Source organism: Falco punctatus, assembly GCF_963210335.1.
Source record: "Falco punctatus genome assembly, chromosome: 1".
In the NCBI taxonomy this organism is placed as follows: Eukaryota; Metazoa; Chordata; class Aves; order Falconiformes; family Falconidae; genus Falco; species Falco punctatus.
This window is the reverse complement of record NC_137580.1, coordinates 42,017,055-42,032,239: the sequence shown is the minus strand read 5'-3', so window position 1 is coordinate 42,032,239 and position 15,185 is coordinate 42,017,055. Positions and strand designations below refer to the sequence as shown.

The 15,185-nt window shown below is 39.1% G+C and overlaps 2 protein-coding genes across 3 annotated transcripts in view; one reads left to right on the top strand and one right to left on the bottom strand.

The window, feature by feature from the left end:
* CTNNA2 (catenin alpha 2) overlaps positions 1-15,185 on the bottom strand; it is a 557,331-nt gene that overhangs the window by 152,409 nt on the left and 389,737 nt on the right. The window lies entirely within an intron of this gene.
* On the top strand, positions 1,581-14,807 carry LRRTM1 (leucine rich repeat transmembrane neuronal 1). Its single transcript, XM_080398341.1, has one exon. The coding sequence runs from the start codon at positions 10,779-10,781 to the stop codon at positions 12,342-12,344; it is 1,566 nt and encodes a 521-aa protein (XP_080254467.1). The 5' UTR covers positions 1,581-10,778; the 3' UTR covers positions 12,345-14,807.

The window sequence follows — 15,185 nt, the reverse complement described above, 5'->3', positions numbered from 1 at the left end:
CAGAACATGCACGAGGAGGCTATGTTAAAACCAGCTCATTTGCCTACATCTTTTATCTACATTCAGCAAAAGATTATATTTATCACTTCTCATCAGAACACAGATAATTTCACTTTTCAGCTTCAAAAGAACAAAACCATGTCAGAATCTGAAAAGGAAAGCATGGTAAATTCTTCAAATATGAGCATTTAACCACCACTTTTTAACACAGGATAATATTACAGAGTATCTTCAGCTGATGAAACACTGACAAACATAACAAAAACCTTCTTAGAGTTGCTTATCATCAAAGACAATTACTCCATATTCACTGTGAAGTTCCAATAATGTGTAATAATTCATATGCAAGAAAAAAGAATTCACTCTTATGTTTGTAGATGATCTAAAGTAGAATTTTTATTTCCTACATACAGGTCTTATAAAAGACCAATTATTGACATAAGCAAATTAATAAAATGTTTACAACTGGACAGACAAACCAGACCTCTCCAGGGCAGTTCAGAGGAGAAAAGATAGCAGGAACATCCTTAAAGTTCTGTGAATGAAATTATACAGAATTAGCAGGAGACATGATTTTGATGACAGCTACAGCCTGGAATTTCAGTGTATCTGTGGACATAAGCACATCCCACCTCACAGGACCAAAACCGATTTAAAATCTATACACGTACACTGGAATTTTTTGAAAGCGGTTTAATATTTTCTCATATTTAGTGAAGATTTTTATTAGTCTTTTACAAATGTAAAGTATGAAGTGACTGGACAGAAGTATCTGACATGTGAACTACGTTATTATGATTAATGGAGTTCATACATAAAGGGTTGTTTCTCTGGGAAATGTCCGATTGAGTAATTACTGGAATTAATCCCAAAGGGCTTTAGAAAACTTTCTGCCTGGTTTCAAGTCACATTTTTATCACATTTTTCTTTTGACTAGAGGGCAATCTTAAATTGCAGTTTTAAGTAAAACAAGTACTGTAAGCAATTAATCAAGTATTATGAAAAAATATGTATTTCTTTAACAGTCCTTGAAAGCAGCTAATTCACTTTTTACCCTCATCTCTAGGCAATACAGCAAGATCCAATCAATAAGTAAACTGGGTTTTTTCTGCCTCTGAAAGAAAAAGTATACTGTCCCCGTTTTTCATGCATCAGGTTAGGTATAGAGTATCCTGGAATTCATATACTGGAATATTACTGGCAATATTATTAGACATAAATAAAGAACATATGAAAGTATTGTTTGGTCTTTTGGATTTCTTAAATCTAATCAGTCTTTAATGGATACAACGGTGCCAGAAAATCCAGAAAGTTAGAGAACACATCTCAAAAGACTCAGAGCTGACTGTGTTTCAGGGAAGTATCCCAAGGTCAGCATTACTTTGCAGTGCTGCAGATGCATCCAAGAGGCTCCGTGGGCTGGCAGACTGAGGACCAAGAAAAAGCAGTAGGTATCAAAGGTGGTGGGGGTGGGGGGGAGGCGGGTGGGGTTGTTGGGGTTGGGGTTGGTTTGGGTGTTGGTTTGTTGGTTTTTTTTTTCTTTCTCCCCCCCCCCCCCCCGCCCCCCCCCCCCCCCCGCCCCCCCCCCCGCCCCTCGATAAATGCTTTTATAACTGCTGTCAATACCATTTTCATTGGGCAGAAGGTAAAGAAGCAAATACCTTCCATTTCATCCCTCTGGCACTAGGGAAGCATTTTCCCACTACATTTTCAATGTCTTCTAATGCCCACTGCCTTCATGGCCCTCATGGCCATGAAAATAGCTAGAAGTGACTTCTGCTGACCTAATGTCAGGGTATAGTCCAACCTCAGCTAGCAAAAAAGGCTGCAGAAAGACATCGTGAGCAAACCTCAGCTGTATAGATGATGTATCTGGGAGCATTGTAATTCATTTATTCTTGTCCAACAATTATTGCCTCGAACACCCAAGCTGTGTTGACTATTATCATAGTCATTAGGACACAGCAAAAGATAGTCCATGCTGGGCATTATGCAGGGACATAGGAAGAGACAATCCCTGAAATTAAGAGCTGAAAACAGAAAAGAAAACCCTAGGTGTAGGAAGAACAAGGACATAGAACAAGCAAAAACCCAATATACAATTAGAATAAGCAAAGCAAGGATGAGGACACATAGTATTGCTTCCAGGAATTTTTTGGTTTTTTTGTTTGTTTGTTTGTTTTTAATAGCTAGGTATCTTTAGTGCCTCTCTGCTCAGGCACTGCTCAATCGAGTTTTTAAGTACAGAAACAATGCCTATTTGCCATTCTCACTCCCCTTCTGATCTCTGTGGGCATACCTGGCAATCACTATCACTGCTTCCCTAACCACCTTTTGTCCCCTACCTGCCCATTCCCCAAATGGGCCCCATCCAGCAACGGCCAAGGCGATGCCAGTAGGGATTCTGGGGGCTGAGGGATGATGCTGGGAGAAATTTGGGAGCAGCTTCTCTGCCCATCATCCACAGGGCTGGCAGGAGAAGAACTGCTGTACAACATGCTGTGGAACATGAACCCTGACAACATGCTGTGTAGGGCGTGAACCCACAGCCCGCACTTATAGACCACAGAGAAGTTTCATAGTTCTGGAGTTTCACACCAATGATTTCCCCCATTTTTAGGACTGCTTTTAGGAACGTTACTGATGTAATCATGAAGAATGGTTATTCTTCCACAGCCACGCATGAAACATACAGCACCCACTTAAACGCATAAACACCTTTTCATAGACAAAAATCTCTGAATAATGGGGAAAGAACTACAATATATCTTGAGCCACAGGCATTTCACAGATCCTGACCTTTGATTTTGATTTAGAGGCTTTAACTAATAAAGCTTGGCTCTATACCAAATCTGAAGAAGAAAATCAAGCACACTCTTGTCAAATTATAATTAATTTGCACTACAAAAAAAAAAAAAGAGCAGAAGCCAAGTGTTCTTTAAAAATTGTCTCTAGAATTCAAAACACACAGTAAAATGTTCTGTATCTTGAGAAACAGGCTGATCTTTTCCTGTCTTTTCAAGTTGATTATGCATCTTTCCACTCATTTACAACATAAATTGAGTCTTAGGAAACAATAAGCTCTTCATTTTACATGAACATTAAAGATTCAAAATTAGATCAGTAGGAGAGGAAATATGATTCTGAAATGTATCTGAAGTAAACCCTACAGCTTTGTTACTATTTGCCCCCCAAATCTACTGTTTCACCTTTAAAACCATATATAATGTGAGGGTAATTTACATGCATATTATTGTACATCTGTTGAGAATGTGGTTCATATATGCTTTCTATAGCTCTGCAGCTAAATTCAGGATCTTTGGATACGTTACCAGAATTTGCTATACCTTTCCATACATTTATTGAGAGTAAAGGACCAACACAATGTTTTGATTACATTGTACATTTCTTCCTTATAAGACATAAAAAGTCTTTAGCACAGACATATAAATATATTGAAATAAAACTGACAAAGAGTCAGAAAGGCACATTTCAAAGGCTGCCATTGGATCCCACAAAATTAAATCAGCTATTGAGCAGGGCTGGGTTTCTATGATTACGTATACACCACACACACACCACCCACACCATATGCAACCATTCAATATTGCCCCAGTATTTTTAAGTGGGTCTTGTTTTTTGGTTTTTTTGGTGTGGTTTTTTGTTGTTGTTTTTGGTTTTATTTTTTTTTTAAAAAAGGTCAGGTTATTCTCTTTTTTTTAGATGGTATGACTATCTTTTGTTATGCCTTTAAATGTGTCCTTCTGAGACTCCTGACCTGTGATTATTTCTCTTAGACATTACATCAGTTGCAAATAATACGTAATGAAGCCATAAATATTTCAGGTAGTCAACAAACCGTCGTCTTTAAGTTTGCAAAAATCACAATGACTTCTATCAGAAATGTGAGTCCTCAGCCTGTTTTCTGCATTATTACTTCTGCGTATGAGCTTATGATTCAGATTCCCTCTAATCTCCCAATAAGATGCAATACACAAGCAACCAGGATTTTGAACATTTTATCCTGAGTTTTCCCTTCAGATTATGGATATCATCAGAACAGAAGGACGGAAACGTAAAAATCCTGCCTTCTCTATCTACCAAAATATACCAAGACGCACATCTTACTGAAAATAATACAGTCTGCCAAAGATCTAATTGCCTGTTTTCTATAGACGCTCTGCTACAGTCCCACATCTATTTCTATGCCTACACAACCTAGCTCATATTGTTCAGGTCTTCAGTAAATCCAGGAGTAGGATCTGAGAACATTTCAGATTATATTATTTCCAGGTAACATTATCGAAAAGCAGAACTTCCCTGTAAAACAACCCCTTCAGAGTTAGGTCAAATGGTACCCTCTGTGATGGAAGAGAACTCAGTAAGTCTTTATTCCATTTCAAAACACTAGTTTAGCCCTGACTTTACCACCAACCTATATGTTCTGAAATAATATATCTACAAAGGCGAGCATAAGGTTTGTTGTCTTTTCTGACTGTGCTGTAAAATACATTTGGAAAGGAGCAAAGGAAAGGGATTAAGAACGACAAATTGTTTAATACTGAAAAGAACAGATTTTCTGCTCAGGGAAAATTTTCCAAGGGTGGTTCATCCATTTGTAAAAAGACTTTCCAGGAGACTGCCAGGAACAGCTTTTAACTTGTTCATCCTAGCTTTTAATAATTGATTTAATAAATTCCTCTCAATTCTCTCTACTTCCTGTGCCTTGAAAGGCTAAAACATGTTTACTGCCACTAAAGTCACGTCATTGATAAAAAGCGTGAACTGTTTTGCATCAGGAAGGCTATCCCAATGTAACACGGATGACCTCTCTACAGCAAGAGTTTGGTGGCATGGTTATACCTGCATCCCCAGGTGGGACTTGACAGCTTTCTGAGCAACACAAGTTATTTTGGGGAAGGACACGAGTTGTCAATAAGTAATGGATACATGATGGGTTTATGGCCATAACTGGTTTGGCTACAGGGGAGGTTTTCACAATCCTAGCTAACCCTGCTGTTCTGTCACTCTGTAGTGTAGTCATGGTTGAACCATCATCCAACCTCTCCCAAGCTTGATGAACCTGAGTAAATACACCCAGATAAACCAACCAACCAACAAGAGATGCAGTGGCGTCACCAGTCATCTTAGATTAGCTACCTCCATGTAAGGACCGAATTCTTTCAGTAAAAAGGAGCCTTAAAACACAAATAAAATAATTTAGCACAATATTAATAATAATAAAAAATCCTTACAGATGAACTATCAACAGTAGAAGAGTATAAAAGTGTATAGATAAGCTCTGACCCTCTTTATTCTTAAGCTAATTGGAAATCAATTACAGTTCATTCTCTGGCACCTCCAGGAATGCTTGGGAAGGTCTTGAGACAAACCTTTCTGAAGTGTCTAGCTTTGCATTTCTGAAGGTGGAACTAACTGATTTACAATTAAATATGACTAACTAAACCCTTTACAACTGTTAATCATTGCGCTCTACACATACTTCCTCCAAGACTTCCCAAGACATTTTGAGAGAGACAAATCAGCAAGAGTTAATTGAAAACCAAGTTTTAAATTTCCAGTTTCCCTAAAAACCAGGAGTTCCAACAACCTGGTAACTTGACTGTAACACACCAGTCTTTGCTTAACCAGGATGCTACATGACCTTCAGCAATGTGTTGATTAATCAGAAAAAGATAGTTTTTACTTGTTATCATTTTTCCTTTATACCTGGACATTCACAACCAATAACACTGCCTACAGTTTTGACAGCATGTCCAGAAATCCATAGGCAATTTCACAGATACTTAAGAGAGTCAGTAATTCTTTAGCTTATTCAAGTAGTCTACCAGTAATAAACAGAGAAGAGAGACACTTCATCTAACCACTGATATATTTTCCTAAAAATTGACATTTCCACACAGCACTGACAATTCTGCAGATAGGTCTCTTCTGTGAGTGACTTTATAGAGCTATACATGACTACCTGCTATTGAATGTGGCTGCTGATGAGAACGGAATGACTGCTATGAGAGAGAAAAGCGTTTATCACATCGTCAGAAACAATAACGTGATTTAAACAAGAATATCTATTATTTAAAGGTAGTAACAAATCCAATGTTTCCGTTCTGCACTAAAAGAAATTAATGGTAGTTATCACTTTGACATCTGGAGTCACCAGGAATATCTTGGTCCAAAGCTTGCATAATATAGTACATTTTTATATTTACTAAAAGACACGTTATATAGGTGACGGACTTCTTATCAGCTGAAACCCTAAATCCTACACAGAAGGAACATCCAGCCAAATGTCAGGGATGACTGAGATATAAATACCAGAGAAATAACAGATTTAATTTGCTTTACTTTGACTCACATCTTTTTCTTCCCTTTTCTGTTTTTAAATGTTTCCTTTATACAAAATGCCATGGTTCAGTGCACTTGAAAATTAAAGACTACCATGTAAGGCCAAGGTTTGAGTCTGTCCATTCCTGAAAGGAAATTAAAGTCACCGCTAAAAGTCCCATTCTTCTTATACCGGTAGGAACCACTCAGAAAATACAAGGAAGAAATCTACTCAGTATTTAATTTACTGTTCTGTCCTTTTGTATTTTGCTGGTTAATATATTAAAAGATGTATATATGCATAGTTAGACAATAGTGGCCAGACTCTGTTCTTATTCACTCTGTCCCAACCCCATCTGGAGTGGATAGCAAACTCAGGCAGGTTAAATATCTAGGCACAAACAGTAATGCCACTCAATACAAGGATTCAGTAAGAATGAAACGATTCTGAGGCTACTTAAATGATATGTGATATTAATCTGAACACAATATTAAAAATGTGTAGACTCAATACATTGCAAAATGTTTTCCTTTTTCAACCTGAACAATTTTGACAATCACTGCAGGGTGTTGTCAGTGAATTATGCTTGTCATGACTACAAGAAAGAGCTTCCCGGCTAAACTTTCTAAAATTTTACTCATGTTGTTCCTCTATAACCTACTTTACATTGATTTAATCAATCTCCCTTAAACACACACAAACTTAGTTTGCGCTTCTTAAAATGTTTTATAATAGCACATTTAATAAAGCTAATTTAAATCCGTTAATTTATAGAGATTTGCCAGAGGCTTTGAAACTTCAGAAAATGTGTAAACTTAACAGTTTGGCTGTGATAACAGCTCAGACAGTGGAAATTAAGCCCTTTGCACTACAATAATGTTCAAAGTGGATTCCGAGTTTTATTGCAAAAGAAGTACATTTAAAGAACATAGAAGAAAACCAAACTTCCCCAAGATATTTCAGGGCTAAGACATATATTCACCCCAGTTAGTCTTTTCAGATCCACGTGCCACAGTTATTGAATTTGGTCACTGCCTCTGCCTCAGCATCACAGCCTCAAGTGTCTCATTTTAAGGCTACCTGGATTCTTTTTTACAAACAACATTTGGACAAATAAGAGCAAAGTGCCTCATGCAATAGACCTCTGTCAGAGCTTCAAGGCAGTGTGCTTAGGGCCATTAAATCTGGGTCCCTAATTCTAGTTGTCAGTCTCCCAGCTGATGCTATATAGGTTTGCTACTGTCTACTCTAATTTCTGCCTCTGGAAACCAAATGATAATAGATTATATGCCAGTGTGGGAATAGGCAGATTGGTTAGGATCCAAGCTGTATCCCAGGTGACAGCAAGAAGCAGCAGTGAAAAAAAGTATTCAGCTCTTCACACTGATGTATCAAGGAGTTTCATCTCTACTAGAGGAATTCTTCACCTTATACATAGCATTTAGATGGTAACTAAGTGATCACTATCATCATCTGATTTGCAGAAAATGACAGTTTTCCTTGAAGACATAGCTGAATTTTTTAGGGCTACTGTTGCAGAACTCTCCCCAAATAGTGATATGGGAGAAGGCATTAAGACCTCCCCCATGAAGACTCATAGGGTTGCAGTCTTTTAAGGAATAGAACCTTATTGCTTTGAAGCTTTTTTTGGTATATATAAAGTTTGAGACATCTTTTTAATTTCCCCCTCCCCCTGCTAATTGCATGAAAATAGTCAGAAATGCAATCTGGAATACATTCTTGGAGAAGGTTTTTGTAGACTCTTCTGCTTCAGTGCTCTTTCTCTTGGTTCTGTCATTGCTCTCCTGCCTGCTTTTGTGTACTGAGAAACAGAATTAAGGTGTACTGCAACCAGTGGACACTTGCATAAACAGTCTGCTTTGAATAAAACAGCATGATCTTGGGAGAGGAAAACCACATTCGGCTTTCCTACTCAAATGCTAAAACGTATAAAAGGTTCACATACTATTAAAGCATCACATTTTTGCTTTGAAACCACTGAAATGCAAGGGCTGTGAACAACAGAAAAATGTAAATAAACTGAATTGGGAGCATAAAAGCACATTGATCCCCAGGTTCTGACACCGCAAAGTGTTTTATATTTGTAATTTATTTAACACTTCTTTTGGCAAATACATTTGCAATTCATGTCCTTCCCACATTTTTATGCACGAGAGCTTAAGTTTTCCAGGACTCCTGTAAAACAACTTTTACTGCACCAAATTACTGCATTTCTTGATCTCTACCAGCACACACTCGCAGCAGCCAGCCACACTCCGCTACAACGAACAGCTCTAGGATTTCACAGCTCTGCAACAAATCCTTCAGAAAGATTTTTTTTTTTTTTTTTTAATTAACATGATTGTGAAAAAGAAAGCAAAGGTAATGGTTTTGCTCTGCATCTAGCATCTCACAACTCACATTAACTTAAAATTAGCACAGTCTTCTGCAATGATTGTATTTCCATGTGAAACTTCTTCATAGAGAATTCATGCAGAATTGGGAGCTGTCAGCTTTGATTGCATTCATCAGCACACAGGCTTTAGACTCTATTTCGTAATAGGAAAAGACAGCCAGCATTTTCCTGACAGAAGTATCATATATTTTTCATTCAGTAAAAATCACAGAGAACATCCATTGTCTATGCATTTCCCATAGAAAATGAGGGCTGCAAATGATCAGGCAAGGATTTTGTTGGTACACGGACCAAAAACCAGCACAAGCTGCAAAACTTATTTACTGATTGGGTATTAAACCCTTTCTTTGCATGCTGCCGACATGTTCAGAGTAACCTATGCATTGATCTTTTTCCAAAAGCAAAGCAATCTTTATGCTGCAAGAATTATAGTTTTGTGTGCCGTAGTGTACACTGCAAAAAAAAAAACAAAACAAGAAACAAAAAACCAACAACAAAAAAAAAGCCTTTAGGAAAGGCACGTGCTGAACACACACAAAATATGCAGGATGGAAAAAGACCAAATGTAATTAAAGCTTATATGAAACCAGACATTCCTATTTGCAGAGCTCTGGCTGCATTTCTATGAGAAAGAATGCACAGAATTTCAAATCATGCTCTATTTAGACAATGTCAGAAGAAAAACACATTCCCCCCCCCCTCCTCCCCACCACCGAGACCCCGACCCCAAGACTCCGAAATGCAAATCTCATCATCAGATTTAGAGAGAAAAAGCAATCCAAAGATACTGGTTTACATATTCCTTCCCAAACCAAGAAATCAAGTATCTCCCTCTCCCGGCTAATAGCTTATAAATTCAGACTTTAAACAAAAGCAGAAAAAAAAAAAAAAAAAAAAGAAAAAAAAAGAATCCTAATTCTCAAGCTTCCTACTTAGCACTGCCTCGCTCTTGATGATTTGTGCGGCTGTGTGTGCGTGCCTGTTTGAGAAATGGCGAGATAGGCTTAAAGTATTTTCCATTTCATCAAAGAGCATATATTACTTTCCTGGTTCGCTCAAATGTTGGTTTTATGCCCACCCCTTTTCAATCTGCCCATGTCTGAGATGCACAGTGCAGGCGTACAATCATGAGCAGCTTACGACACTCAGTGAACACTAGGTGCCTCTGCATGCTCTAGCAACATACTGCTCAACTGAAGGGAAGGGATTCTTGCTGTCTCTCTCTGCTCTAAGCATCACCTAACAAGCAAAGCGAACAAAGAATGGGAAATAAAGCTACCCTTAGCCGGTCAGTGAATGAATGGTAATCTCTCTATGGAGTAAAGGTTGTGCCGGTCAATGGTCGTTGCAAATGATGGACATTAAACAGATTGACAAATCCTGTGGAGTCGTTAGTAAAGAGTTTGGAGTTTTTTTCACGCCACAGTGTTAACTGCAGAGAAAAGGACAGAGGGAGAAGGAGAAGATCAAGCTCATGTACATAGTTCTGAAACTTGCAGGTCCTAGGAGTCAGCTAAAAAGCTAGCTGGACAAGCCTTTCGCTCTTTGAGCAGAAGCGAAGTGAGACATTGTGAGCTTGCCAGCCTTGCACAACATTGAAAGGGACTGAATCTGTAGCACAGAGGGGTCTTTTTTAGCTCTGCATATAATTAGTCCAAACACAAAGGAAGCAACTGAATGGAGGTTGTCACTCTCTGGAAAAGGGTGGGTAAGACACTTTTTAATTAAATTCTTTCATGAAGAAAGATTTTTTTTTTTTCCTTTGCTGCAGCATTTAACATGAACAAAATCACTATCATTTTACCTTTGAATCTCTGTGAACTTTAATGCTGCACAGCTCCTGCATGCTGTAAAGTGAAATATTTGCCTCTGTGTTTGTTCCGTTTGCTGTTTTGCTTTGGTTTCCTGGCTTTGTTTTGTTTTCTGTTTTCTTTTTTTCCCCTTAAATAAAATATGATGTAGACTTTGAAAAGATTCAATGGACATTCTCAAGCCTATTTGGAAATATTCTTGCTAATGGATTTCCTTCTTATTGGTCTCTGTTTAAACTGGCTGCTGAGGAAGCCCCCGGGGTTGATATTGTGTACGCTGGGTATCTTTTCTAAAATGCTTCCAGCCGTGAATAGTGGGTGTCCACAGCTATGTCGGTGTGAGGGCAGGCTTTTGTACTGTGAATCACTGAATCTTACAGAGATGCCTCGCAACCTGTCGGGCATGATGGGCTTGTCTCTGCGGTACAACAGCCTTTCAGAGCTGCATGATGGACAGTTCACAGGGTTAATGCAGCTCACGTGGCTCTATCTGGATCACAATCACATTTGCTCAGTGGAGGGGAATGCCTTTCAAAAATTGCGGCGAGTTAAAGAGCTCACCCTGAGTTCCAACAAAATAACCCAACTGCCCAACACCACTTTCCGACCCATGCCAAACTTGCGCAGTGTGGATTTATCATACAACAACCTACAGTCTTTGGAGCCTGACCTGTTTCACGGGCTGAGAAAACTGACAACTTTGCACATGCGGTCGAACGCCATCAAGTTCGTGCCAGTGAGAATTTTTCAGGACTGTCGCAGCCTGAAGTTTCTAGACATAGGATACAATCAGTTAAAGAGCCTGGCTCGAAACTCTTTTGCAGGCTTGTTCAAACTCACTGAGCTGCACCTCGAGCACAATGACTTGGTGAAAGTGAATTTAGCCCATTTTCCCAGGCTCATCTCCCTGCACTCCCTCTGCTTGCGAAGGAATAAAGTTACCATCGTAGTAAACACTTTGGACTGGATATGGCAACTTGAAAAAATGGATCTCTCTGGCAACGAAATTGAATACATCGAACCTCACGTTTTCGAAAGTGTACCTCACCTCAAATCCCTGCAGCTGGACTCCAACCGGCTGACCTACATCGACTCCCGAGTCCTCGACTCCTGGAAGTCCCTCACTAGCATCAGCCTCTCTGCCAACGCCTGGGATTGCAGCCGTAACGTTTGCGCCCTGGCCTCCTGGCTGAGCAACTTCAAGGGTCGCTACGACAGCAACCTGCTCTGTGCCACCCCCGAGTATGCGCAGGGCGAGGATGTTCTGGACGCCGTGTACGCTTTCCACTTGTGCGAAGACGTGGCAGACACAACCGGTGTCAACACCCTCTCCCCGGTAACGAACAACAGTGACCAAACGTTCAGCTACGGCTCTGCCACCGCCACGTATGACGTGCAGGACAGCGAAGGGGACCCAACCACATATGCCATCACCGTGACCATGCCCGGCGAGAACTCGGAGAACGCCGTTCAGATACACAAGGTGGTGACGGGGACCATGGCACTGATTTTTTCCTTCCTCATTGTGGTTTTGGTCTTGTATGTCTCCTGGAAGTGCTTTCCAGCCAGCTTAAGGCATCTAAGACAGTGCTTCGTAACACAGCGCAGGAAGCAGAAGCAAAAACAGACCATGCATCAAATGGCTGCCATGTCAGCCCAGGAGTATTACGTTGATTACAAACCCAACCACATTGAGGGAGCCCTGGTGATCATTAATGAGTATGGATCTTGTTCCTGTCACCAGCAGCCAGCGAGGGAATGCGAGGTGTGATTTTCCTTGGGGATTTAAACAGTGTGAAACCAAATAACAGCGTGCAGGCAGACAGTGGCACCGGGGGGTTGCTGTGCTTTGCTGGTGGTTTCTGACGCGTTCCTCTGCCGAAATTGTTAAGAGGGGCTGTCTAACAGACTTGACATTTTAGCTTTATCGTGTCTTAAAAACCTTCAGGACAGTCAATCTTAATATTTCATATGCTAATACTCCCTTTGAAGATCTGTCAATATTCAGGAATCTGAGAGTGTAAAAAGGTACAAATTATTGATCTTTTGTAAACTAAGAAAACTGTTTAAAATAAAAAAAAATAGCATTTACAGTTTTTACAGACTGGTGTATACTACATGAATTGTTCCCTGTATACAAAATGCAACAGTTTAACCTCTTTTTCTCTTCATACTGAGTGTTGAAATGAAAGTCTAGGAGCAAAGAAGCCACGTAAACCAGAAAGCTTAAAATTAACCAGATGGCTTCACATTGTAATTAGTACACATTCACTTACATCACGTTACTGAAGATATGAAGCATGACACTGGAATTATATTTTTGTTAATGTGCTACCTGTAACTGGATGTCCGTACAACAAGGAGCCAGTGCACCTCAGAAAGACTAAAGTTTTGACCGTGTCCATGGGACAGGATTTCTGAGGATTTTTAAGTACAGCTCACTTGTCAGTTGCTGTAAGATCCATGAAAACTGCATCATAACCCCTAAAAGTATTTTGTATCAAACCTGATCATATTGCAAAGTCTATTAAAGAAAAAAAAAAAAAAAAAAAAAAAAACAAAACAAAACCCAACACACAACAAAACCTAAACAACTGAAACACTGCCAAACTGTACTCAAAAATTTCTTTAAAATAGAAAAGACCAAAAATAAAATATCTAAATTTAAGGGCCTTTACTAGCGTTTCCCATTTTTATGCTTGTTTTTGAGATGTGCTAAGGGCAAAGAAACCCTTGCTTTGTGCTTGTGGTGCCATGGTGAATAGAGAAGAGCAAAAACTATTAGGTTCTGGGTGGTGAAACCTGTGTGTCTTTCAAGAGTTAAACCTTGGCTGTAACACTGCCAGAGTAAGACAGAGAGTTATTAGAGCCTACTTCTGGGTCCTATAGCAAACTGCCAGCAAAGCCTGTCTCCTGTCCCTCACTTTCACCACCACCCTCACTAACAAAACAACTCTAAAACCTCTGCAGAGGCTGCAAGTATACGAACCCTCCTTACTAATGACTGATAAATGGAATCAATGGATATAAGCAGTGATTTAATAATGTAGAATCACACAGCTGTTTTATTTGACTGCCCTTAAATAAAGGATTCCTTTCTTCTTATTTTGGATTTTTCATTCCAGTATGTGAGCAACCTTACTGACTGATCTTTTCAATAACTCCTCTCACACTAATGAAGATGAGGTAGTTTTTACCATTAGGCAGAGCATCTTGAGATTCTCTTCATACAGCATTACATGCTAATTAAATGTTACGGAGAATGAACTGGGTAACATTTCTATGCTTTGCACATATTTCTCCATCCTTAGGTTACCACCGATACAGGGAAAAAAAATCACAAATCTAACATATATTTTAATTTAATGTGGTTTTTCTCTTTTTTTATAGCATCAAAGTGCCACCTACTCTTAAAAAAAAAATACAGCAGGCACAGAGCAGAAAATAGGCACAGATTAAACCATTTTTTCCCCTGCACAGGTTTTAGCCATTAATTTTGAATATAAAGAGTGAAGTTTAGATATTCATTTTTTTTCTGACTGACACTATTTTTAAGGAGTCGGAACTTATTTTCCTCTATTTGGTACACCTCATCTTGTTTTATATAAAATATGATGATAGTCTCTTCATCAAAATTTTTATTTACAGAGACTATAATGTCATCTGTGCAAGCAATGACATTATGTGTTGGGAGAGGACTTTCCCCAGAAAAAAATAATGAAAATCAACTGCTTTTTTACTCAGGCCACTGAAATTTCACCCACAGCTTTGAAACAAGCTAGCACTGTTAAAACGAGGCTTTTCTTTAAACAAATACACCTTTCAATTTCTTAAACCCACAAGGGCCTGATCCATCCTGAAACTTCCAAGTGACCTGAGGGGTTCGGTGTCCATGTCCAACCCCAGCAGTGAGGGCAGAGAGCAGGTACTGAGCCCCTCGTCTTCTTGGGTGCCTGATCACATTTTAAGAGCAAATATTTTATACTGTGCTAACTGAGGGCCAAACTATAAGTATTTTCTCCATTAAACCCTTCTTTGAAAGCGATAGGGAATTTAACTGTGGAAAAATTGGCTCTCTACCTTTGGGCTACATTATATGTCCCTCAAATCAACATGCAGCACTGCAGCCAGAAGGACTGAATACAGCTAGCTGCCAGGAAGCCTCCAAAACCAACCAAGATTGTTAAAATATTGTCTGCGTATGGTAATAAATAAATAAATAAATAAATAAATATATGAACTAGCTTTATTTCTATAGTGAACCCCTGTTGCTATAAGGAAACATGTTAGTGCAGTCATGGTTTTGCCCCTGTAAATCTGATGCAAGACTGATAACATAAGCAATCATCCTGTGGTTGTATTTCTATGTATTTTTAGCATATTTGTGGGTTGTATTTTAAACACACCAGTGATTGCACCCCTCTGGAATTATTCCTGCTGTTTATTGGTGTTAGCAACCTCTAGCTACGTTTGCAAAGACGTGAGCAATTCTGCCTTTGGAATTTATTCACCTCTGTGCTTCATGCCTCGTGCATTGACAGCTCAAGTAAACTGAACAGAACATTTTTCTTTAAAGCTGCAGTGATCTGCTCAGTGAGACCTGATTCCGGTA

Bases quoted from the DNA above. Each gene is read 5' to 3' on its own strand.
- LRRTM1 (XM_080398341.1), top strand. From the start codon at position 10,779: ATGGATTTCCTTCTTATTGGTCTCTGTTTAAACTGGCTGCTGAGGAAG.